The following is a 24,436-nucleotide window of genomic DNA, read 5'->3' as shown; positions in this document are numbered from 1 at the left end:
GCAGTGACTGTCAGAAGCAGGTCTGAAAGCATGAGCCCAGTTTTGGTTTGTGTCAGGAATGATGATGTGGAGTTGTTATATATCTACTCTTACAAAGGTGCATGAAATAGGCAGAGTTTGGGAATCAGAAATTTGGGATTCTCTCCCTGACCACTGAGGTGGTGTCTGGGTGACCCTGAGCAGGAGTGTCTCTTCCTAACTCCTCTGTGTAAATGTGGTTGTGGCCCTTGGTGAGTAGGCACTGTCTGTAAAACACAGGTAGGTCATGGCAGGTGACAGGCACTATGGAAATGTATTAGGCAAGATTTTCAAAAACAGCTGAAGAATTGGATTTTATTGTTAAACAGAAGTGGTGAAAGGAGAGCTAAAAATAGTTTTCCTATGGGTGTCTTTTGTCAGGTATTAGAGAATAATTCACAGGCTTGTAGGTTTTAGATTTCTATAGTTGTCTGTGCTACATCTCCTGGGTCACAGGTGTGGAGGATTTTATCAACAGTTCCTCTCAGGTAATTCAAGTCAAGAGGAATCTATCACTTCCTCAAGAAGTTTTCTAGTTTGCTTTGTCTCTTAATGGCAGAGGAAAGAGTTTTTTGTGTTCTGTTTTAAAACGTTTTTTAAAATTTACCTATCTATTGTTGCTAGCCTCAAAGGCAAAAGAATGGTACTAATACTATAATTAATAATTATAATATTATGATAACAATAATAATAGTAGTAGTAATGGTAATAATGTTAGTGTTTTGCTGTTATTACTGAACAAAAATCCCTTGCAGATGAGGACAGTTCAAAAGCTGCCTCCAAATGAGTCCTCTCTCCTCACTGGCCACTCAGAGATTTCTGTGCTGCAGTGTGTGCTGGTGAAAGGGAGATGGATGGAGGTAGACTCCTCCTAAGAGGATGAATGCAATGAGAGTTATTTCTGATACTGCCTTGACAAGAGCCCTGCTAGCCTAAGAAAATGTAAATGTGGAAGAAAATGTTGTTGGCATCCTGGGAAAGGAGCTCTCACAGGATCTGGGCTGCTCTGTTTTGGACACATGTGGAACACATTTACCCAGACACTCCTATGAGCATTTCCACATTCTTTAGGCTGAGATTTTCTGTGCTGTTCACACTTTGGCACATGGGTGACCATCCCTTCTGATGTCCTGAGAGCACAGTTAAAGTTCAAGAATGTGTTTAAGTGTTCTGCTGGAGTGGAGCCACCATCTCCATCGCAGAGGTGAGCAGTGAGTTGGGAAGCTCAGTGGCTGCACACAGACTAATTGTTTGGAAGGTGCTGAGCACCCTGGCTGCCGGCCAGCAAGGCTTTTAAACACATGCTTTGCTTGGTTTTTTCACATTGTTACCAGTCTTGTTCTTTGATTTCTTTTCACTTTGCAACTGGAGGAGGATATCTGAGTAGCCAGAGCAGTGCAATTCATTTGCCAGTGACTCCCCGACCTGGACCACAGGGATGTCTCCCAGGACATGGGATACAGCTCTTGGGATCAGGTATTGCTCCCAGTGCCCAAGTCATTTGGCCTCAGAGTTTTCCTTCTTTGCTCTGTTCCTGGGCAGGGGCCAGGCTGTGTGAGCAGTGCTCAAACTACATCTGTAAACCACATCCCATCTTTCCACATGTTATTGCTTGCTATTAAATTGCACAGATCATATTTCCTTACCTCCCTTTCCTCTAGGACCATGTTTACCTTGAAAATTTTAGCAGCAAACAGCCAAATTCAGGTTTTATTTGGAAGTGGTATCAGCTGCAGTGGAGCCCAGGGCAGGATAGAGAGAAGCCCAAAAATCCTGTGGAGGTTGATGGCTTCTAACTCTCTTGTTTTCAGGGTTTTGGCTTTGCTGCTGTAAGCAGGAGGAAGGTGCTGCAGCCCAGGTTGGAGGCTGGAAGGAGCTTTGGTTGTGCAGAGATGGCCCCATGTGTGCTGCCACTGATATTGTGTCTGTTCTGTCCCTGCACCTGCAGCTGGGGCAGCACCTCCTGCAGCTCCCTGTGCCTCACTGGGGCAGGCAAGGCAGGACTGAACCCTTGAAAACTTGTCTGGACACCTCCTTGCCAGATTTACCCCCTGTTCTGCTCCTGCACCTGCTGACTTGGTGACCAGAAACTTGCCTTTTTCCCTGCTCCTGTGGCTTTGCAGAAATGTGTGGCTTTGCATCATTTCTGACACTTGAGGAAGAGCCCAGCTGATGGAGTACAATGCACAGCACTTGTTCTGAGCCACAAGAACAGGGCAATGCTTTGGTGTCCCAGGACAGCCTGGAACACCAGCCTGGGCTCAACTTGTTCCCTGGGGTGAAATTAGGGTACCCTGGGTGGCATTTTCATACTCGAGTTTTAACTAAAGCTGCACCTGGGAGCTATTGTTGGCCCTTGGGTGCTGTAAAGCTTTTTTTACTCTGACAATTGCTGAGTTGTCATCAGCCTGAATTTCAGGGATAGCATTGCAGTGACTCAAAAGAACAGCTTTCTCCCCAGCAGCCTTTGCCTGGATAATCTCCAGTCATTGACCTGGGGGCTTTGAAAGTGCATTTAGGCTTAAAGAGCTAAAGTGCAAGGCTTCAAAGGAAGTGGGAAGCCTGCTGCCCTTTACATTTCCAAGTGTGGGCTGTGTGTGCACAAGGGTAATTGTTGAGGTGTACCTGGTTCTGACTCCTGTGGGATCTGTTGTTCATCCCCCAGAGCTGTCCCCTCTGTCCAGAGCCTCTCTGCTGCTGCTGCCTTTGATGTTGTGCAGGTTATCTGAGGACATGTTTTCGAGTCCTGGGGTTTCCAAAGACGTGAGGATTATCAGAAGATGGAAGTTATCCATGTGGAAATAGAACAGATACTTGGAGCTCTGAATTTGAAGTCCATTTGTCTTGTCGTGCAGAGTTCACTGGTTTTGCCTTGCCTTTCTGTGCAGCTCTGTGCTTTGCCCTTTGCCTGGGGCTATGCAGATTGGCAGAGCTGATGAAGACCTTCAGCCCATGGACACTTAGAGATGGGTGCTGGGATAATTTCCCTGGTTATAACTTTTTCAGAGATCACCTTGAAGAGAAATCTCTGCCCCATTTGAACTGCTGGGAAGAAGAAAGCCTGCAGTGTTCTGTGCTTTTTGTTGTAGATTTGTAATCCTGGAACAGGTGGAAATTAATGTTTTGAAAATGCTGAAAAGACTTTTACTGTAGCTAGTTTACAAAACTAAGCAACTTGATATATCCCCTGAAATACCTCCAGATGTCTCAAAGGCAGCTGAAAGCTTTCTCCTTATCTGGGAGGGAGATGAACCTCTAAGACCTGACATGTATAAATATGAACTTGTTTTGCTTGGTGGCTTGTTCAGCTTGTTGTGGATGCTTTTTAAACAATTGTTTAAACAGTGCTGGTCTGTGCTGTGAGATCTGAGCCTGGCAAAGGTGTTTGATGCTGAATTATTTTGCTGCATTGATGATCTGTGTGTGTCCTTTCCCAGATCCCACTGTGCTGCTCTTAAACTGAATAGCCAGCATTGTTCTGCAGTGGTTTGCTTTCTGTCACAGGGATTCTGTGAGCACCTGGAAAGCAGAGTTAGCCATGGCAGCAGTGCAGAAGGTGCTGGTGGGTGCAGGGAGGCAGGCAGAGCTGAGAAATGAATAAACTGGGGAGGAGGGCAGAGATGTCCTGGAAGCATCTGGGAGCCAATGTGCAGCTTGGGCTGAGGCTCTGCTGAAGCAGCAGCCTGTCTGTACAACTCCAGGTGCTTTCTTCCCTCCCCCTTAATTTATTTAATTGCAGGTGTATCTCCTGGCTCTGCTGTGGAAGCAGGATGCAGTCCCACAAGATCAGCTGTTGTGTGCACTTGGTTTCTGCTCCTCAGGGTGATAGATTGGTGTGTGTGAGAGCTGGCTTGCCTGGCTGGCAGGCTCCCTGCTGCTCCAGAGCCTTTGCTGCAGGCTGGGCTTACCAGGCTTAAAAACCAGACCTTACACTAAAACCAGAGGGCAGGTGCCTTGTGCTGTGGCTGTTCACACAAATCTGTGCATGAGCTCATTGTTGTGAATTGTGCTTTCAGTTCTGCCTCTCTTCTATTCCCTTTTCTTTGTGCCACAGAGGTGCTTTCCATGGGCTGCTTGCTGTGCCCTGGTCCTGCTGTCCAGCAAAGCCACCCAAAGGTAACTGCACTGGCTGGAGACAGGTTGGATTTGAGAGCCCAGTTCTGCTCCCAAGAGATCAGTGGGGATTTGGCCACTGTGGAATATCAGACTCAGCCCTTGCAGACTGAGAGGCTGTTCAGGTCCTCTTGATTCCTTCATTTTCAGTTTGTTTGTCACAACAAACAGTGATACATGGGTCTGTGTCATCTTCTGTGGCAATTTTGATGTTCATTACAGATTTCAGCAGAAGATGGCTCACCTGAGACCAATCCCTTTCCCTTGGAGCAACTGAAAACCTCCTTTTCTTTAACCTGCCATTTACCCTTCTACTGTACAGATGTTTGGAAAGGCATTATTGCAATGAAGGCCCTAAATGTTAAAGCCTCCCTGCTTCTGAGGCAGGTATTTCCTCATTAATCAATAGAGCCTAGCTACTGCCTTACTTGTTAGTATTTTACAAACAATCTAAACCTTGCAACTTTCATATCATCTGACATTCTCAGTTATTTTTTGAAGCACGCCCTCACTGATTTTTTAAATCCACCTCCAGCAAGCTGTGCTCCCTGCCATGGCTGCCTCCTCTCCTGGGAATCAAGCTGCCTCTCAGCCCAGCAAGTGACAGCAAGCCATGGAACCTCTTCCTCCTCTTCCTCCTCCTCTCCCCTGCTCATGTTCAGCCCCAGGAGCCCTGGCATGGGTCCTGCAGGGGATCCTCCTGTGTGAGCTGATCTTGTCTGTAGCACCAAGTATTCTTGCAGGTGCTGGGTGGGAGGCTGCTTTTCCATTGGATTTGTGGGGATCAGCTTTCCCTGTGCAGCATGCAGGTTGTATTTGGGGTATTTCCTGCTCTCTTGGTGCTGACTGGAAGAGGGGTTGGGGTAGGGAGGCTCTGGGGTCTGAGTTGGTGTTGGCTGAGAGCAGCTTTAGAAATGGCTTTTTGTTCTCCTCTGACACCTGAGTAGGGGTCCCCATGTTGTCCAGGCTGTGTGTGCACATCAACATGGCAAAATCCTTCAGGTTGCTTTCCCTAGGGTCACTTGGAGGTGAGGCAAGCACCCAGCAGGGCTGGTGGTCCCACAGCAGGGACAGGGGCTCTCTGCCCACACCAGCCTCCCATCCCTCACTGCCACGGTGTCAGTGCTGGGATCAGGCTGGCACTGTGGCCTGAGTCCTTCCACCACAGGCCTTTTGTGTCCCTTGTCACAAGGGCAAAAGGGGTTTGTCACAATCTGACCTCAGGCTGTCACCAGTGTGGAGCTGTGCTGGGGTGTGCTGGTTTGTGGTCACTTGGGGCTGTTGCAGAGATGGTGACTCACAGCCCCTGGCACCACTGAAAGCAAAAACTGTGGGATATGTGGGCTGAGTGCCTCTCACTGCCTGTTCCTCCTGCTTTCACAGCTGTAATTTGCAAAATAAAAGCAGCTCTGATGCTCATACACTGATAAACAGCTTTAAAAGATTAAAGCAGAAGTGAATATAGTTCAGCATCAGGAGCTGATGCCCACAAGTCTTGCTGACCCTCTGCTGTGAAGCACAATAAAACACAGCAGCCAAACCTGTCTTAGCAAAGTCATTTGTAGCCAGTTCTTGAGCACAAAGGAGCACAACTCCTCTTCAGTTCTTTGGTGTTGTCCCCACCAAAGACATGGTTATAAAATGTGCCCACAGAGCTGCAGTCAGTGCTCTGGCAGGGCTCCTGTTTCACCTGCATTATCTGGAGTGTTTAATGTTAATATCACTCTTGCTTAGATAGACTTGGCATTCCTCAGTGTTTTCTTGTTAAAGAAATTTCCTTAAGTAGAAACTTTTTTCTTCAGAGTAATTTTTGGTTGATTATTGCTTATATATGCAATTAGTGTAATTGCATCTGATTATGCAAATATATTTAACCATATAATTAGAACATGGAGGGATGGAATATAATGCAGTTGGGAAATCTTTTGTAAAACTTCCCAGGCTCAGGACTGTGTGTAAGGTGGTTGTTATCTCTTGAATTGTAGGTTGGTAGACTGAAGGTCTTGGTTCAGCATCCTGGCTAGTTTCAAAACATATTTTAAAAATGGTATTTATTGCTCTTCAAAGTGGTTAAATGGCCTTTGTAGCTTTGTAGGTGTGTAGCTTCTGTTTTTTACATGATAGCATCAGGAGCTCGCTGCTGAGCTCAGCCTGTGTCTCTTATCTGCCTCTGTACTTTACATCCAGGGTCATGAAAGCACCAGTCCTTCATCAGATCCAAACCCCAAATTCTGCCTTCAGATGGGGCCCCTTGGGGAGGAGAGAGGAGAGCAGGACAAGCACAGAGTTGTGCACCTTGGGGTGCTTTCTGTAGCTCAGGGCAGAACTGGCCCCCAAATCCTATCAGTAGTGGCACATATTTAGTGGCTGGCTTCTTTTTTCTTCTGCTTTCACTCAGAGTCAGGATTGAAGCACAAGAGACTGATTTTTGTGTTTGGACCCAGCTGTTTATTAATTTTTATCTGTAGTGCAGAGAGTTCTACAGCACTTCTAGCTAACAAGCTAAAAGCAAGTAAATGGAGCTGTATCTTGCTCTTTAGAAGGTCTTTTAAGGCTTAACTACTAATTAAAAGTTAACATTTATATTATTTATACTTCTGACTCAATGACCAAACACCTGTGACCCACACTGTGGGATTTTCTATCCAACCAAAAACTACTACTTAAAACTAAGAAGAAGAAGGAACAAGAAGGAAGGAGGAGACAACACCTAAGAACTTCCATCTTGTCCCATACCTATCACTATATTCTAAAACCCCAAATTCCAAACCCTTCACCATATTACACACTTGTATTTTAAGTACACACAGTGATTCTAGCTCCATCACCCAAATTTGGAAGCCTCAAAGCAGTGTTCTTTTGAGGGTCAGTGCCAGAAAGCACAGGATGTTTAAAACTCCCAGGCTTCAGGGTTCCAACATCATCCCTTTGGAAGGCACCCTGCCTTGAAAAGGACTGAGGAGGAGGAGGAGGTGGAATGCTGCATTTTCCAGACCATCTGGAGATGTTTGTTGTCATTTAAGAAGTCTGGCAGGAGCAGGAGTCTGAAGTTGCTTTTCAGATTTCCCACACAGTGCTAGAATTGCAAAAGCTGCTGTTCTTATTCCCTCCCTGGTTCCTGTTAAAGCTGTGGGAGCCTCACACAAGTCATCAAAGCACCTCACCTCAGATCTGATTTTCAGCTGTGGCACAACAGCCAGGCTCACTGCCAAGAGCTGTGGAGAGAAGAGGGACTGGATGGTTGCAGCAGGATTGAGTGATTTCTCAGCAAGATGTGCTCATCTGAAACAGGAGCCTTGTGAGCCCTGGGACAAAGCAAATATCAGAACATATATATGTTCTTATTTGTCATTTAGGTTGTGTTAAAGTCTTCTGCTTCTAGTCAGAAATCAGTACCCAAAGTGATTCCTGCCCCTCCCCAGGGAGGACACAGCCCAGGTGAGCAGACACCTGCCTTCCTTATCTCTGCAGAGACTGCAGGGATTTGCTTCTTTCCAGCTTCACAGAGCTGCAAGTTTTTAATATCCTTTGCCTCTTGGTTTGGGCTGCCTTTTGGCCAGCCATGTCTGAACTGGTTGTCACAGATGCCAAGAAGCTCATCTGCTTCTCCAAGGGCTGATTGCTGGCAGCAGCAGTGTGAGTGGGGATGGGCAGGAGGCAAGGTGTGCCAGGGGTGGGCAGAGCTGAAATGCAGGCCAGCATGCTCTGAATTTAATTACTGCAGGAAAAATGAACCCTGAGCTGCTCTCCCACCACAGCAGTGAGACCCAGAAATGGCTGATGCATTACAGCTGAAGTTCCATGTTGCAAACTGCTTGTGGGGTTTGTTCCCCTCAAAATTCTCAAAGTCTTGGAGTGAGCTGCCTGGGCTTGGGGCAAGTGCCTCCCACTGTGTAAAGGGGTGATGGGGTCAGGGTGGGGGTGTGGAATTACCTCCCTCATACCAGGGTAGCAGTGCCTGGGGAAGCCCTGCAGAGCTGGGAGCACAAAGACACTCCAGGATGGAAATGCTCCTGTCTGTGTTGCTTGTGTGAGGAGACAGCTTTGGCTCTGGGAGGGACTTGCTGACCTGGGATTTCTAAGATGTCATTCGAGAAGCTGTGCAGGACTTGGCAGCCCAGCCCAGGACATGCTGCTCCTCTCCTTAAAGGGAGTTTCTGCTGCTGTTGACAGCAGTCAGGGCAGATTCTTCTTCAGATAGTGTCTGAAGGAAACACACACAAGACAGGGCTGGGTGTGCTGCCAGATGTGCCCCAGGCAGGAGAGAGTTCCTGGGGGGGTCTCACCTGAGCTGATGGATGCTGGTGATGATGATGGTGGTGACATCCCCTGAGCTGATAGATGCTGGTGATGATGATGATGGTGATGATGGTGACATCCCCTGAGCTGATGGATGCTGGTGATGATGATGATGATGGTGGTGGTGACATCCCCTGAGCTGATGGATGCTGGTGATGATGATGATGGTGACATCCCCTGAGCTGATGGATGCTGGTGATGATGATGATGATGATGGTGGTGACATCCCCTGAGCTGATGGATGCTGGTGATGATGATGATGCGGGTGACATCCCCTGAGCTGATGGATGCTGGTGATGATGATGATGGTGGTGACATCCCCTGAGCTGATGGATGCTGGTGATGATGATGATGGTGGTGACATCCCCTGAGCTGGTAGATGCTGGTGATGATGATGATGGTGACATCCCCTGAGCTGGTAGATGCTGGTGATGATGATGATGCTGGTGACATCCCCTGAGCTGGTAGATGCTGGTGATGATGATGATGGTGACATCCCCTGAGCTGGTAGATGCTGGTGATGATGATGATGGTGGTGACATCCCCTGAGCTGGTGGATGCTGGTGATGATGATGATGCTGGTGACATCCCCTGAGCTGGTAGATGCTGGTGATGATGATGATGGTGACATCCCCTGAGCTGGTAGATGCTGGTGATGATGATGATGGTGGTGACATCCCCTGAGCTGATGGATGCTGGTGACGATGATGATGGTGGTGACATCCCCTGAGCTGATGGATGCTGGTGATGAAGGTGATGATGATGGTGACATCCCCTGAGCTGATGGATGCTGCTGATGAAGGTGATGATGATGATGATGGTGACATCCCCTGAGCTGGTGGATGCTGGTGATGATGATGATGGTGGTGACATCCCCTCTGCAGGCAGCTGGTCCTGGTACATGGATCATTGCACTGATTGGAAACCTGGCCTGATTTCTGACCTTGCTGGTGAATAGCACAGCACTGAGTAAAGCTGCTGTGATCCTTGGGACCTCTCTGTGACAGTGCCTGTGGCTCAAGAGGCACCTAAAGGATGTGCCTGCAGGGAGGGTCTCTGTGACATCCCTGGTGCTCCCTCTGGGTGAGCATTTGAAATCTCTGACTGAGCAGCAGCAGAATCTCAGCCTGAACCTTTCTGTGAAATGCTCATTTCAGTTTTTATCCACTGGGATTCTTCTATGCAATGGCCCCTGGGGCCTCAGCACAGGGCAGGTGTTCTCAGGGACACAAAGGACATTCCTCTTCACCTGGAACTGCAACAAAGCCATAAAGTCACTTTTCTACAGCCTGCAGCAAATTTGGGAAATGAAGCTGTGTTTGCTGTGGCTCAGGGAACATTTCTAGTTAGCCAAGAGGATGGACCAGGCAGTAAACTAGATTTACAGTTTTTTATTTTTCAAACAATGCTTTGGAACACTTTATTGAGCAGCAAAACGAATTGCATCTGCTCATCTCCCACTCCCACATAAAATACAGAGAGGTTTTCTCCAGGATCATACTCCTTTCAAAAGGGTTTTTTGTACCATTCTCTGCTCAGTGCCAGTCTGGGAAACATGTGCAGCCATTTGATAAATATATTGTGAAAATCATGGTTGAAGTGGCAGCCTGCCTGCAGCAGAGGAATAGCTACAGGGAAAAATGGTAAATAAGATGTCTGTAAGTAAATTAATTTTGCTCATATAAGATTGTTTGCAGCTTTGGTTTGTGTCTGCAGCATTATCCTCTGTTCTACAGCAGGTGGTCAGTGTTCTGGGGGATCAGCAGGGACAGCAAAGCTGTGCAGGAGCTGGGAGATGGAGATGGTAGAATTTCTGTTTTGCTGGGATTTCCCATCGCAGCAAGGTCTGGTTGTGCCACAGCCTGAAAAATCCACCATTGATTTAGCCTTGCAGAAATTAGCAGTTGCCTTTTGTACTGAGTTTATGCACAATGAGACTGGGCTGCACATAATTGATTTGCTAATTCTGAAATCTTTGCTTTCCAATACAGTTTTGGAGGATTTATCAGTGAAAAGGAATCCTTCAAAACAGCAGAACTTGAAACAAAGCCTAGCTCTACAGATGAACAATTATCTTCTTTAAAGTCTTGATGGATTTTTAGCCTACTTTTAGCAGCACTGTGTTATTTGTTTCAACAATGTATGTCTGTTTTGATGGGATGGACTGATTTATGGGGTTTATCTTCAGTTTATCTAGTTCAGTTGTCAGCTGAAGATTTCTTTTGCAGCCTATGCTGTGGGTTAGAGCTGAGCAAGTTTGAGCTTGAGCTTTTGAGGGGGAGACACCCTGGGTGCCTGGTCTGGGTGCTGAGGAGCTGCTCAGTGACTGACAGGAGCATCCCTGTTTGCTGGGCTGCTCTTCCCAGTGCTCCTGGCCTTTTCTTCCTGCTGGAGACTCACAAATATTCAGGTGGGTGGTTTGTGGGCTTTCACACCCAGCCAGACAGCAGCATGGGCAGATTCTTCCTTCCCCTTGCTCCTGCATATGGGGAAAACCTTGAGAGGAATGAGGGATTTGTCTTTACTAATGAGCTGTGGGTCTGCTGGTAGATAAAACCAGCACTGAGAGATAAAAGAAACAATGGGATGGATTCCACTGATTGATGAATGGAAAAAGATATTGGCCTTTATAAACAAACTGTAGGTTTGCTGATAAATGAAACTGGATATTGAAAAATGAAAGAAGCAATGGGGAAAAACCATGAATTCCATAAGAATTAAAAATTAGAAGGGAGAGTTTTATATTAGAGGGGAATCTCAGGTATCAGGTGTTCTGGGAAGTCTGTACCACTCAAGTACCTCAGCCAGTAGGGAAAGAGAGAGGGAAATGGGCTGGGAAATTGGGATAAATAGGGAGGCTGCATCCTCCAAAAATCTGAGAGATCCCAGGGGAATGCCCCATGGCCTCTCCCTTTATTCAAATAAAGTTACAGGACTCCTCTGTCTCATTTTTGGACATAAACCTCTGGTGTTTGTGGATTAATTTTCCTGAAAACCTCGTGGTGGGAGGAGCTGCAGGCTTCAGTGGCAGATTCATTTTGCTCCTGGTGCTGCCCAGGAGTGAGGTGAGCTGGGACTGTCCAGGGGCTAAAGCTGCATCAAGGAAGAGCCTTGGACTGAACCCCAAACTCCTTCCCTCACTGCTGAGAGCCCCCCAGTGCCTGCACCCTGGCTCCAAAGGGGAGCTGTGCTTTGGGATTGACATGTTTAAATATAGTTTAATAGAAGCTTTTAAAGCTGATCTCACCATTTCATTACTGTTTTGAGTGAGTGGCACTTCTGTCAATTTGTTTCAAGCAAGCCTGCAGAAAAGACAGGAGAGGGGAAAGGAGGTGAACAGAGGAGTATCTCAGATTTGGGTATTCCCTTTCTGTGACACCAAGTGTGTGTCCCTATAAGTGGCACATGGCCTGGGGTGAAGCCTCCAGTCAAGATCTTAATCTGGTTTTCTCATTGGTATAAAAGGTTGTTTGAGCTTGGCTGCCATGGGGCTCAGCAGAGTTCACTGGTGTGTTTAACTGAGCATTGCAGGGCAGTTCTGTGCTCCCTGACCAGGGCTGTGTGTCCCAGGCTGGTGCTGGACTCACTCACCCCCACCCTGTCCTCATGTAAATGAAATGTAGATCCAAGTGACACTTGGCTTGCAGGGGGTTTATGCACAACCTGCTTTGAATACAGAGAGCCACTGGTTGCAATATTTCAGGGTTAAGCCTGCTCTGGAATTCACTGGGTGCAGGCAGGATGCTGTGGGTGAAGTCAAGTACACCCCACTATCCCCAGAAGCTGGCAGAGGGATGGAATGATGCAGTGCTGCATCTTCTGAGGTGATTAAGTGTGGACAGCCATGTGCTGCAGAGGATCATTTCCTGCTCTGCACTGTGCTGGGAAGACTGAAATCTGTTTTAAATTGAGACTGAAATTAGCATCCAGGAAACAGCAATTTCATGCAGCAGTTTTAGCTTTGTATTGCATTTTTGTGTTCTGTAGGTCCTTTCCAGAGGAAAAGCTGATTCCCACCACACTTTAATCATTAAGCATTGTTGATTTGCAGCAGGATTAACATGTGTTTGCACACAGACTGCAGCTGTGTAGGGCCAGGGGCAACCTTAGAACTGGATTTGCTTTAAATTCTGCTTCTGCTGACCACATTGCAAATGGCAGTGTGGGAGTCACCAGGCTTGGCTGTTCTGTGACACTCTCTAGGGCCCTTCAGGGCAGCAGAGACTACTGGGGAGCCCTAAATGGCTGTGGAGTTGTTGTTGTGCCTGTTGGCTTTGAGCACATGCCAGAAGCTCTTGTATCCTATAAATAAGAATGCAAGAGGTTGAAAGTTTGACCCTTGGCCCTCAGCTGTTGGGATGCTGCTCTCAGTGTTGTAAACTCTGGTTGGGTTTAGGTCTGGCTACAGAAGGAGAAGTTCTCTTTAGCTGTGTCACTAGTTACACATCAGATAAAATATCATTTTTATCTCTTTCCTGTCTAACTCAATGCCTGGGTTTGCCTTTTAATCTGAATGTTTGTATCTTGTGCCTGCCAGGATTTTGCCTTCACTTTCTTGCATGCTGGAAAAAGCCAGAAATGACTGGTTATGTTTGTGTTGAGAACATTATTATTCAGTTTAGCTCTGTTTGTGATTCCTTTCAGGTATTTCATGGAGCCTTTGAGCCCTAACATCACTGCTCTCTGTGTGGCCATTTGAGACCAAAGGAGCTGGACACAGCCATGGGAGACTCTCCAGGAAATGTCACAGATGGAGGCACGGACACACAGACTGAACTGGTGGAGAGGGTGGCAGCCATAGATGTGTCTGTTGTCCCAGACAGGAGTGACCAAAATGGTGAAGACAACCCTGAAGAAAATGACACAGTCTTTTCTGATAACATAAAGGACATCCAGAGGAATGGAGTCAGCAGGGACATGGGAATCAATGAATTTCTGCCTTCCCAACAGACAGAAGATGCTCACTTGAGGCATGTTCCCAAGAGACCTCTAACTAGACCTGGTCTGTCAAGCAGGAAGCTGTCCCTTCAGGAAAGATCATCAGGAGGTTATTTGGCTTCCAGCAGCACTCCAGGTGCTTATGCCACAGGGCCATCCCCACGGATCATCAGGAGACCAACAATAGAGTCCCACCGGGTCTCCATATCAGACTCTGAGGTAGGCATGTTCCCCACAGCTGTGGTGAGGTAGGGGAAGTCTTTCTCAGCTGGTAAGGGGAGCCTTCAGTCTTCTGGAGTAGTAGATCTGAAAGCACTGTTATTGCTAAGGGGGTGGAAAAATCCCTGGACCCAGGGATCTTATTAGCTTGGATTTGGAGAGCTCTGCTGGGTGTAGCCTGGCCCTGGCACTTGGCTCCTTTAGCCCTCCCCTGCCTGGGATATCTTGCTGAAGGACCCCTGTGTCATGGCAGCATGCAGGAGTTCTTTCAGGTTGTTCAGAGAAAGGGCTGTGGCCAAATGACTTTGCTCTTGTGTCCCTGCTGTAGGTGCCCTTTGGGAATTCACCAGTCACAGCAGCTTTGCTGATTTAAACTTCTGGAGATTATGTATTTACTATTGTGTTCTGCCATAATTGAGGGCACAATTTAATTTTATAAAGAGCTTAAATGCCTGGCTCCTGTCAGGGTTTTCTTTTCTCTTTAAAGCATTTGTAGCAGCAGTGGTAAGGGAAGGCTGTGACCCTGCTGTCCTTCAGAGGGGTGTCTGGGTGGCTGTGGTTGTTCTGCAGCTGCTCTCCTGGTCCCAGACCTGCCCTGGAGGAGCTGTGACATGCTGTCAGTGCTCCAGTGTCTGTAGGTGATGGTTGCAATTCCCAGTGCTGGATGTGCAGGGAGCAGGGGGGGGCTGTTCAGACCACAGTGTCATGACCTAGATGCCTGCAGCAATGCAGGGACCCACATCACTGGGGTTTAGACTGCTGCCAGTGTGGGTCTAAGGGACCTGTTTAACATCTGTGTGGCTTGGTGTTTCCCTTTTGAGAAGTGCACAGCTGAAAGGATGGTGGTGCACACCAAATCAGCAGCTGTCCTCTGGGGAGCTGTGCAAGCCACATCAACTGTGGGATGGGAGGTGCAGCCCCTGCTGATGAGGGGATACATGCAGAAGGTGCACTGCAGAGACTGCAGCTTCTTTGACAGCAGCCATATGCTTTAATAAGGGAGGCAGGGAGGGAAAGGAGCCAGTTCTTGGAAGCAGGACGTGACTTGAGTGCCAGCTCTCCCATCCTGCAGTGCTGTGACTGTGCCAGGAGTGAGGCTTTTCTGAAATCTTTCAACATAACTGCAGTCAAGTGTGACTGGCACATTCCCATCTGCAAGCAAATTCAAAGTGCTCCATCCTCTTCCACAGCATCTGCATCCTGGGCAGCCAGGGTTGCTGCCTGGGGGTGGGAAGTGCTTAGTTTGAAATGCAGATGTGGAGCCCTTGTGTCCCTGCTCCTGCAGCAGCTTTTACACACTGCTGCCTTTTTCATGGCCACTTTGGTATCACTGAGAGAGCACTGCTGTGCTGCAGCCCAGCTGTGCTCACTGGAAACCAGCATTCATATTATTGGGGAGTGGCTGTGGTAGGAGTGGGAAGGGAGCTTGGGTGAGCTGGGAACATTCTGTGGGTGCTTACCCTCACAGAGGCACCCTCAGGAGCTGTGCTGCCCCTTCCCACCTTGTAGGGATAGAATCTGTGCCCTATAAGGAGCAGAAGGATTAGGAAAATGCATGTTTGAATACAAGGTGAAATTAGAGTCTGGGCACTGACTCCTGAGCAGTGTGCCAGGTGTGTGAGCAGGGTGAGGGTGAGGACACAGCCCAGCCAGTGTCACCCCTGACAGCTTCTGCCCAGTGGCTGTTGAGGGGTTGTTAGTTGGTGGCTGTGAGGCACTGCCAGTCCTGATCTGGGAGCTCTGAAAGAAATGGAGAGCAGGTCTCTTGTTCTCTGTCAGGCATTCTAAAAGTTACCAGGGTCTCCATGTTGAGGCTTTTGGTCCCACTGGGGGTGAAGTCAGCCCATAATGAGAAATACAGTCATGGTGCATTGGCAGCTGCTGCTGCTGGGTGTCTCTTGGCTGCTCTGATGTGCAGACCCTCAGTGAGCAGCAAGGCTGGTGGCTCCCTGACAAAATCCAGCTCAGCAGGCCCAGCACTGCCCTGACCTGCCTGCAAATGGCTCTGTTGCACACCTTGTGTTCCAGTCAGTGCCTCTCACCTGCTCAAAGCCATTTTGGAGCTGATTCTTTCCCCTTGCTTTGGGTTTCAGGCATCCTCAGTCAGTGCCTTAGCAGAGCATCCATTGCTGCAGCTCTGGTCCCTGCCTGGCTCAGTCACAGTCTGAGCAGAGCTGAAGTTCAGGAGCACTCAGGGTTATCAGTTCCCTTGTGCAGGCACTGTCTGTCAGGAGCAGGGATGGATGGCACAGCTGCATGTCACAATTTCCTGTTGTGCTGATGGCCATCTCACCCTGGCTGCTCCCCTCTCCTGCAGGAGGGCAGCTCAGTGCCTGCCTGTCATTGATGCTGTATCCTGGGCTGATCTGCAGAAATAATGGAGAGATGTGCTCTGCAGGGACAGAGTGTGGGGACACAGCAGAGCTGAATGCTCTGCTTTCACTGATGAATTATGGAAGAACACTGTGTTCTCTTAGAGACATACTGCTGAGCTTTTTAATGCTGGTTTAATGTTTGTTCACAGGCTGGGAGGGAAACTTCTGTTCAGGGATCAAGAGGTACAAGAGCTGAAGCTGAGCCTGTGAGGCTGAGGGAGGATTTCTCAAGTGACAGCAGCAGGCAGTGAGCTGGGTTTGTCCTGTCCCTGGACCTATTCCACAGACACCTGCCTTCTGAGCAGCTTTTGGGTTTGCTGTTTGGGCAGGGGTAGCTCCTGGGCTGACAGGGCTGGGGCTTGTTGTGTTGTACAAAGACTATTCCCAGAGACACCAATTAGCCAAGTGCCCTTGGGCAAAGAGCTGGCAGCTGCTGGTGTCTTGCAGCCACTGCTGACAGCCCTGGCTCTGCAGTTCCAGCTCTGCCACAGCAGTAATGTGTTCTGCTCTCCCAGCAGTGTTACTGTGCTCTTAATTAACCTCATCTGTCATTTCTCTATCAAAACCTTGTCTGTAATTTTAAAAGTTCCCTCTTTGTTCCCCTCCTTTCTTAGATTACTCATGGCCTATGGCCTGGAAGGTTCTCTCAGTGCTTCAGGAGTGCCTGATGGGATTTCTGCTGCCTTGCTGCCTATCACAGCTTTGCTCTGACAAGGGGATGGCTTTGCCTTCAGCTGTGGCACAGAAGTGATTAAGCTGAAGCTATTAAGGGTGCATAAAGCTGCAGAGCTGAGGCACAGGCCCCAGAGTTTATGGCCACTTTGTCTCTGCTGATGTGACATTCCCAGCTCCTGCTCAGTGCTGGCAGCAAGGCAGGAGAGGTTTTTCCAGAGGCTGCTAAATGCAGCTTCTGCTCTGCTGCCCAGATGATGCCCTGGTGTTTGGATGTGCTGGGGAAAGACTCTCTAAAATGTTTGTACATGGGCATCTTGTCCCTGTCTGACTGACAGAGCCTGTCCCATCTATTACAGATCTTGGATCTGTGAAAGGGGAGAGGTGCTGCATGTTGGAATGAGGCATCTGAAAGTGCAGTGCTGGTGGATTTGGTGGGTTGGTTTTTTTTGGGTTTTTTTTTGCTTTTTTTAATTTGTTTTGGGTTTTTTGGTTTGGTTTGTTTTTTTTTTGCTTGTTGGTTTGGTTTGGGTTTTTTGTGGGTTTTTTTTGTTTGTTTGTTTTGTTTTTAATTCTGCTGTTTTAAAGCAACCTTTTTAGTTAGCCAAGAAAATCTTACTTCAAGAGTGGTAGGAGAAGAATAAAAGATGTCTTTTTTTCAGGCTTTCTCCCCAGACCTGCCAGCACAGTTAATTGCTTTATACAGTCTCTTCTCCAGTCTTTTCCAGTTGAATTTCCTTTCCCTTTCAAATGTTCCCTTGCTCTCCCTGAGTCCCAGTTCCCCCTGCCCTGGTGCCCACGTTGTCTCTCCACCCTCTGGCATCAGTAGGAGACTGTTCCAGGTGTCCCTGCCCCTGGGAATCAGCTGCAGCTCTGTGTGCTTCAGCAGGACTGGAGAGGATGAGTCAGGCCAGTGCCTTCTCCCTCCTTGGAGATGCTCCTGGCCTGCAGATGCAGGGAGGAGAACCAGCTGACAAAGGGAATTTTCCTATGCTGAATGTCCATGGCTTGCTGCAGAGGCATGGAAAATAAATCACTTCTTTGTCCTTTCTTTTCTTGGTCTTCCCCAACTTTATCAGAGCCCCTGCTTGTTTGGCCACCAAGGAACTGGTGCCAAGAGCTGAGAGGCAGTGCCTTGGTGCTTGGCTGCTCCAGTCTCACTCTCCCCCATGGCCTGGGACCTGCCTGGTTTTCTTCAAAAAGTGATTTCTTTGCTGTACACAAAGGTAAACTCAGGTGGGCAGAGGCAGGAACTGAGCTCCTGCTCAGCATGGGCTCAGAGCTTCCCCTTGCAGCCCACAAGTCCCCCAGATGAATTTCTTCTTATTGTGGTTCAAACTAGAGCTCTTGAAAAGATTAAAGAAGTGCTGTCTGCCCAGCCATGGCCACTGCAGTGCAGCAGGGCTGGGCTTTCTTTTTGGATGTTGTTTCAAAATCTGTTTATTTTCTTACCACCACAAGGTCTGGGCTTCCTGTCTATCCTTCTCTGTCCCTGAACAGCTTTCTAGTTTGAATTCATTGCTGTTCTTAATACCCATTTTCTGGCTTTTATTTTCATTTTGCCTGTTTTCAGAACTGCCTTCACTTCCCCTTCTAGACAGGATGAGTTTAAAGCAGTGTTTCTTCATTTTTCTTCCATGCCTCTCTTTAAGGTGTATCTCTGAATTGCTGAAAATTCTTTTCAGATTGGGGAATTTGACAAAATTCTCTATTATATATGTATTCTCTGTGATATATATCTGTAGGCAATCTGTTTTCAGAAATGTCTGATTTTGGAAATCAGCTCAGGTTCTCCCTTCCCATCTATGCATCTCCCTGGGACAGCAATGACTCAATTCTCAGTTTCTCAGGGTTTCTGTCACCCAGTGGTGGCCATGGTGGATTTTGAGAACTGGGCCTGGAGTGCACTGTGCTTTATGATTTTTGACCAATTTTTGTTTTCTGTAGTGTTGATTTCCCCCCCTTCCTCTCTTGACTAATACCTTGGACACGTTAACACAGGGGGCATCTTGTTTTTTAAGGTGAAACAATTATTGCACACTTGGACTGGCTCAGTCTAATTTGGTGACAGCTTTTCATTAAAGGATCTTATTAAGGTTCTTGCTCTATTTGTATTTATCAGCAATTCCAAATACATCAGCGTGATGAAATCAAGAGAATTGTACAATGTTATCTTAGAGAAACACTTGGCCCAGAGATAGGTGTTTTTCTCTGATAAAGAAATAGAACAATTATCCCACTTCCTGCAGGAGAACCAAATAACAGAATAACAACCATTCCAGTCTGCAGCAACACGTGGCAGGAGTCTCTTCAGTGATGAATTATGTTCTTTTCAGCAAGGAGAAAAAATGTAGAAAGCACTTATAATGTGGTTTGATTTTTGCTGTGTTCAGCTCAAGTGCTGGAAGCACAGCAGAAGCTGAAGTGGTGGAATTCCCACCAGGAGTTGAGTGCAGAGTGATGGGGGTGTGGGCCAGGAAGGGATGTGGTGACAGGAGTGCCACTCTGGCAGGCTGTGCTGCAGGTCTTGTCACTGCCTTTCCCTTGGACCCCAGCTGGGTGTTCCTTCCCACTCCTTCAAAAAACTCTGTCCCCAAAGAGGAGGGTTCTGCTGTCACAAACTCCATCTGGCAGCAGTGAAACACCAGGGAGATGCTTCAGGTGATCAATCTGGTGGGGGATAAGAATGGTAATTTCTGGCCAGAGGTGAGAGGGATGGGGGAAAGGTCAGAGTCAAAGGAATTGGAGAGAGGGATAAGGCACAGCCCTTCCTCCTGCTCTGTGAGGAGGTTTGGATGGATGGATGGATGGATGGATGGATGGATGGATGGATGGATGGATGATGGATGGATGGATGGACTGCATCCCTCACAAAGGGCTCTGCTCCTTTTGGAGGGAGAGGAAAGATGCCACCATGGCTTCCTTGGCAGTCTGTGAGCCAGAAGAAGCAGCCCTTGGTGCTTTAGACTTGAAACAAGGTAGTGAGTGTAGAGCAGTCAGTGGCTGTGTGTGAAAGGCTGTGCCTGCTCCTGCAAGTGGTCCCTGCTCAGGGAGGAGGCTCATAGCCAGACCTGGTCATTTCAAGCTTGCTGGTTTGAGGAGCAGGAGATGTTGGAAGCTTTCTTGGAGGAATGGTCACTTTTCCATCTGCTCCAGTGGGTGTTGCACCCTCTGCAGCACTGCAGCTTTCACAGGACCAGGCGAGGGGTACAAATCTGGGCACAGAGACCAGGACAGGAGACATCATCAGGAAAGTGTTCCTGCTGAATTTGTGAAAATCACCAATGCAAAGCACAGCCTCACACTGGGGGTGAATCTGCTGGCTCAGTGTTTGCAGGGGAATTTTCCCTCCTCGTGTCCATACCCTGGGTTCCTGCATGCTGCCCCCACCTTTAGGTTAGGGCATCCTTTCAGGCTCCTCATGCCTTACATCTTGGCTTTTGCTGGCTCATGCTTTCTCCTCTCTTGGTGCTCCTAGTTCTGATGGATTGGTTTTTACCTTTGGAAAAATATATGCTTTGCTAACAGCAGAGTTAATACACTCTGTGGCCCCATTACTCACAGCTGGCTGCTCTTCCCTGTCAGAGAGGTGGAAAAAACTTCCCTCCCTGGCATCAAGATGAAGATTTAAACCATTCCTTGTATTCCTGACAAGCCATGGCTTGTAGGTTTTAAAAGTCATCAGTCCCCCATTTCTTTAGTTTTTATTGTGATGATCTCTTGAGTTAGGAGCACTAGGAATGTTTTCTGGTTGGTGATGGAGAAGAGTCAGAATTACCATCTCCCACCCCTGTGCTGGGTCCTGAGAGGCAGAGGAGTGCAGCTGTTGCTGGGAATGCTGCCTGGGGCAGGGACTCTTACACCCCTGCCCTTACAAATGGGCAGCTGGCACTGCTTCTGTGTTGTGGTGCTGCTTCTGTAGATGGCAGGGCTATTTTCAGGTTTATGGAAAGGCTCATTTACCTGTCTGCATGTTTTATATCAGCTTTATTCCCAAAGAAGTGCAGAGGCTGGCTGTAAATTTCCAGCCTGCTGTAGTGCTTGGCAGTCTTGGGGAGAAACATTCAAAACTGCTGGCTTGGGAAGTGCATGCCATCTAAGTCCTGGGGTTGGAAGCTCCTCCTTTTCCTCACCCCACCAAGGTGGGGGCTCTTCCTTCCCCTGTGTTCAGTGAGCTCCACTGCAGCCCAGTGTGCCTGGAGGCAGCACAGCAGAGATCCCAGCAGAGCTCAGGGGTGTGTGCTGTGCCCAAGGACCCTCTCACAGTGCTGCTTTTCCTTTAGGAATAATAATAATAATAATAATAATAATAATAATAATAATAATAATAATAATACAGCTCTAAAGGAAGGCTGGGTTTCACACCAGGTGGCTGATCATGGATCATCATGGATCTTGGGTTCCACCTTGGTTTCCCCCTTTGCTGCTCCTGCTGTGTGCAGGAGCTCAGCACCCCATCATCACATCCCCACCCTGTGGGGTTTCTGCCAGCAGAGATCTGACCTGCTCTGGGGTGATTTATTTCAGCAAATACCATGTCAGCTGAGGGGAATCCATTGTTTGTGTTGCATGGCAGAGGAGCTTGGCTCTGAGAGCTCTCCTGGAAGAGCAGCCCATGGTGCAGGTGAGGGCTCCTCTGGGTGCAGCCACAGCCAGAGTGGCCCTGTCTTTGCCAGGCTGATGGTGGGAAGGGCACAGGTTCTGCTGTCACCCTGGGGTGGATGCTGGGAGCTCCAGGCTGATATTGGGAAGGGCACAGGTTCTGCTGTTACCCTGGGATGGATGTTTGGTGCTGCCAGGCTGATATTGGGAAGGGCACAGGTTCTGCTGTCACCCTGGGGTGGATTTTGGGAGCTCCAGGCTGATATTGGGAAGGGCACAGGTTCTGCTGTCACCCTGGGGTGGTTGTTTGGTGCTGCCAGGCTGTGAAAACCCGGGGAAGCTGGGACAGGGATTTTCCTGCCTGGTCTGAGCACAGTCCAGTAGAGAAGATTCATGTGAACAGGCCAAGGGCTGCTGAACCCAGGGCAATGTTGGGGAGTTTGGGTGGTTCTGCACCAGCACAAATCAGAATTCAGCCCATAATTGTTTTGTCTTGGATTGTCAAAAAAAAAAAAAAAAAAAAGGAAGCAGTGCTTATAGTGTAACATGCACCAGTTTAAGTAAGATTAAGTCTTTAATTATTTAGCACTCTGCTGCTACTTGAACCTGATTCAAACTCACTCATTTCCTTTACCAATCCTCTAATTATGTTCTCCTTTTGATCTGCAGGACTGTGTGCAATTGAACCAGTACAAGCTGCAGAGTGAAATAGGCAAGGTATGTACTGGGGCTCATGTTGGTCACACCAGCCTGTGTCACACATGTGCCAGCCCAAGGGACCTCACTGGCCAAGCTGTGTTTGGTTTGGGGTTTTTTTTAATTGTTTTTAGGCTTTCTTTCCCTTATTAGTTTCAGCAAGTTTTGTTCAAGGTCACAGTGGAGTTACTTCCTTTGAAATCTAAATTTATTTTTCCTCCCTCTGAAGGTGCTTAAGCTGGCTCCCTTTCAGGTTGTTTGCTTGCCAAATGTAACACTGAGAGCCTTTGATACATTAATACAACACAACAAGGAAAAAAAAAAAACCAAAAAGATGATCAGGGCAGATGTTTGGTCCCCATCAGGACTAGTTAAAGTTTTTATGTCATGTGAAATGCTTGTTTAATTCCAGTGCATGTTTAAAATGTTTAAAATGTGTAAAAGCTGCAGAATGATTCCAGAGAGATTCCTCTGAGGTTGTTTAGGGCTCTGGGCTGGGGAGCAGCTCAGACTCTGCACATTTGGCCATGTGCCACCTTGCAGATGGGCCCACAAGCAGTGGTGCTGTCTGGGAGCTGTGCTGCCTCTGCAGCTGGAACACAGCCTGAGCTGCAGAGACCTTCACCAGGAGTTTAATTAGCCCAAATACCCCAAAACAAGATGCCCCAGGCTGGGATGGCAGCCCCACCACCTGTGCTGTGAGCTGCTGACAGGGAGAAAAGCTGCAGGTACCACTGCTGGCACAGCAGATCCCAAACTCACACACAGCCTCAGACCCACTCAGGACTTCTGTGTGGCTTAAGGAGAGTGTGAAACCTTCTCCCAGCTGGATTTGTCCCTGCCTCCCTCCCTGTGGGTCACAGCAGGCAGATGGGCACTGGGAGGTTGGTAGAGGCTCTGAGATCACCCAGATGGCTTGTTAGTCTCCTCTGAAACCAGAACCTTATTTAAACTCTCACTGAAGTCAAGAGAAGTATTTTGAAGGCTCTGGTGTTCATCCCACTCATTTATTCAATAGCTGGTCATGTCTCACTTGCACAAAATGAGTGTTTACTTGGAAGTTTGCAAAAACAGCAGTTTGGATGGAGCTTGGCTTCAGGCTGTCCCTTTTCAGCATCCAGGTCTGCATCTGCCTGGGCAGCATGTGCTTGGTGGAACAGGAAAAGTGTTCAGGCAGAATTTCCAAATTGTCACCAAAAAAAATCTGCTTGAAAATTTTTTTCTCTGCTCCCCACCCCTGTGTGGGTTCAGACAGACATGGAGGCTTTGGCTCAGGGCAGGAGGTGATGGGCCAGCTTCTCCAGACATCCATAATCCTCCAGTGGCTCCAGCAGAGCTGCCAGAAGATAGAACCTTCCTGTGGGGTCACATCACCTGCAGACTGCTCAGGGCTCAGCAGGGTCTGGGGGCCTTGGGAGTTGTTTTTTTTTCCTAGCTGTGGTCTCGAGGAGCAAGGAGATGAGGTGAAGCTGCTGAGCTGACTGTGCCATTCCTGTTTATTTACAGGGCTCCTACGGCGTTGTGAAACTGGCCTACAATGAGAACGATGACAAGTATTATGTGAGTGCTCTCTGCTCCTCTTTGCTGCTGCTCCCCCCTGAGAGCTGGGTCCTGTCCCCTCTACCTGGCTGCTTTCAGGGTGTGATTTGTGATTTGGGTGCTTGCAAGGAGCTGAGGCTGTGCTGGGCACAGCTGTGTGCAGGAGGGGAGGGTGGGTGCCTTATGTAACAGGCAGGCTGCAGAAGCATGCTGCTGATTTGCCTTGGCATTTTCTAGCTATGAAGCAGGTCACCTGAAATTAGAGGCATGTGGGTGGTGGTGTTCAGCACCTGCTGTGCATTGGAAGCCTGGCCTGGAATGTGTTTTGTGAGGAAGAATGCTGAACAGGGTGGTGTGGCTGGGGAGTGCCAGGCTCTCTGCATCCTGGGGGATGCCTGGGGATACTGAGCAAGGCTCACTGTCAAGGCAGAAGGCAAATCTTGGGGTTTAACAAAGCCAGGGTTGGAGAGTTTCACATTCCAAAAGACCACTGCTGTTCTGTGCCTCCCCTTTCAGAGGCAGCTGAATCCCACCCATCCCAGCTGAAATTCCTGCAAAATCTGTCTGCAGATGTGCTCATGTCCCTGGGCTTGCCCTGTGGCTGGTTTTGTTCAGCAGGAGCTGGAAGGAAGCAAAACTTCCTTGCTGTGTGTGGCTGTGCCTGGAGGCTTCTGGAAAGAGCTTCCAGCAGTTTGTGATGGATCCCAGGGCAGGAATCTGCTGCCCAGCACAGCCCTGCCAGAGCTGCTGCTCCACTCTGCATTGGGTGAGAGTGTCCTGCTCTGGCTCCTGCTTGTGGATGAAAATGGGCCCAGCAGAGCACCCAGGCAGCCTCAGTGCTGCTGCTTGTCCTTGGGACAAAGGGGATAAGAATGTGCTCTGGAATATAGACTGTGCTCATTCCCTGCTGACAGTTTTTCCTCCCTGACTCTATTACAAGTGACACACCAGGTTGGAAGGGCCAG

General features: G+C 48.3%; 1 protein-coding gene across 3 annotated transcripts in view; it reads left to right on the top strand.

The window, feature by feature from the left end:
- Positions 1-24,436, top strand: part of CAMKK1 (calcium/calmodulin dependent protein kinase kinase 1) — a 94,745-nt gene that overhangs the window by 25,214 nt on the left and 45,095 nt on the right. For all 3 annotated transcript variants that reach the window (XM_056506833.1, XM_056506831.1, XM_056506832.1), the window contains 3 exons: positions 13,075-13,587; positions 21,906-21,953; positions 23,439-23,492. In XM_056506833.1, the coding sequence (XP_056362808.1) occupies positions 13,153-13,587; positions 21,906-21,953; positions 23,439-23,492 (537 nt within the window). In that variant the 5' untranslated portion in view covers positions 13,075-13,152. The remainder of the gene's footprint in view (positions 1-13,074; positions 13,588-21,905; positions 21,954-23,438; positions 23,493-24,436) is intronic.

The sequence above is a fragment of the Oenanthe melanoleuca genome, chromosome 19 (genome assembly GCF_029582105.1).
Source record: "Oenanthe melanoleuca isolate GR-GAL-2019-014 chromosome 19, OMel1.0, whole genome shotgun sequence".
Classification (NCBI taxonomy): Eukaryota; Metazoa; Chordata; class Aves; order Passeriformes; family Muscicapidae; genus Oenanthe; species Oenanthe melanoleuca.
The sequence above is the reverse complement of the archived record's forward strand: the minus strand, read 5'-3'. Positions and strand labels throughout refer to the sequence as shown.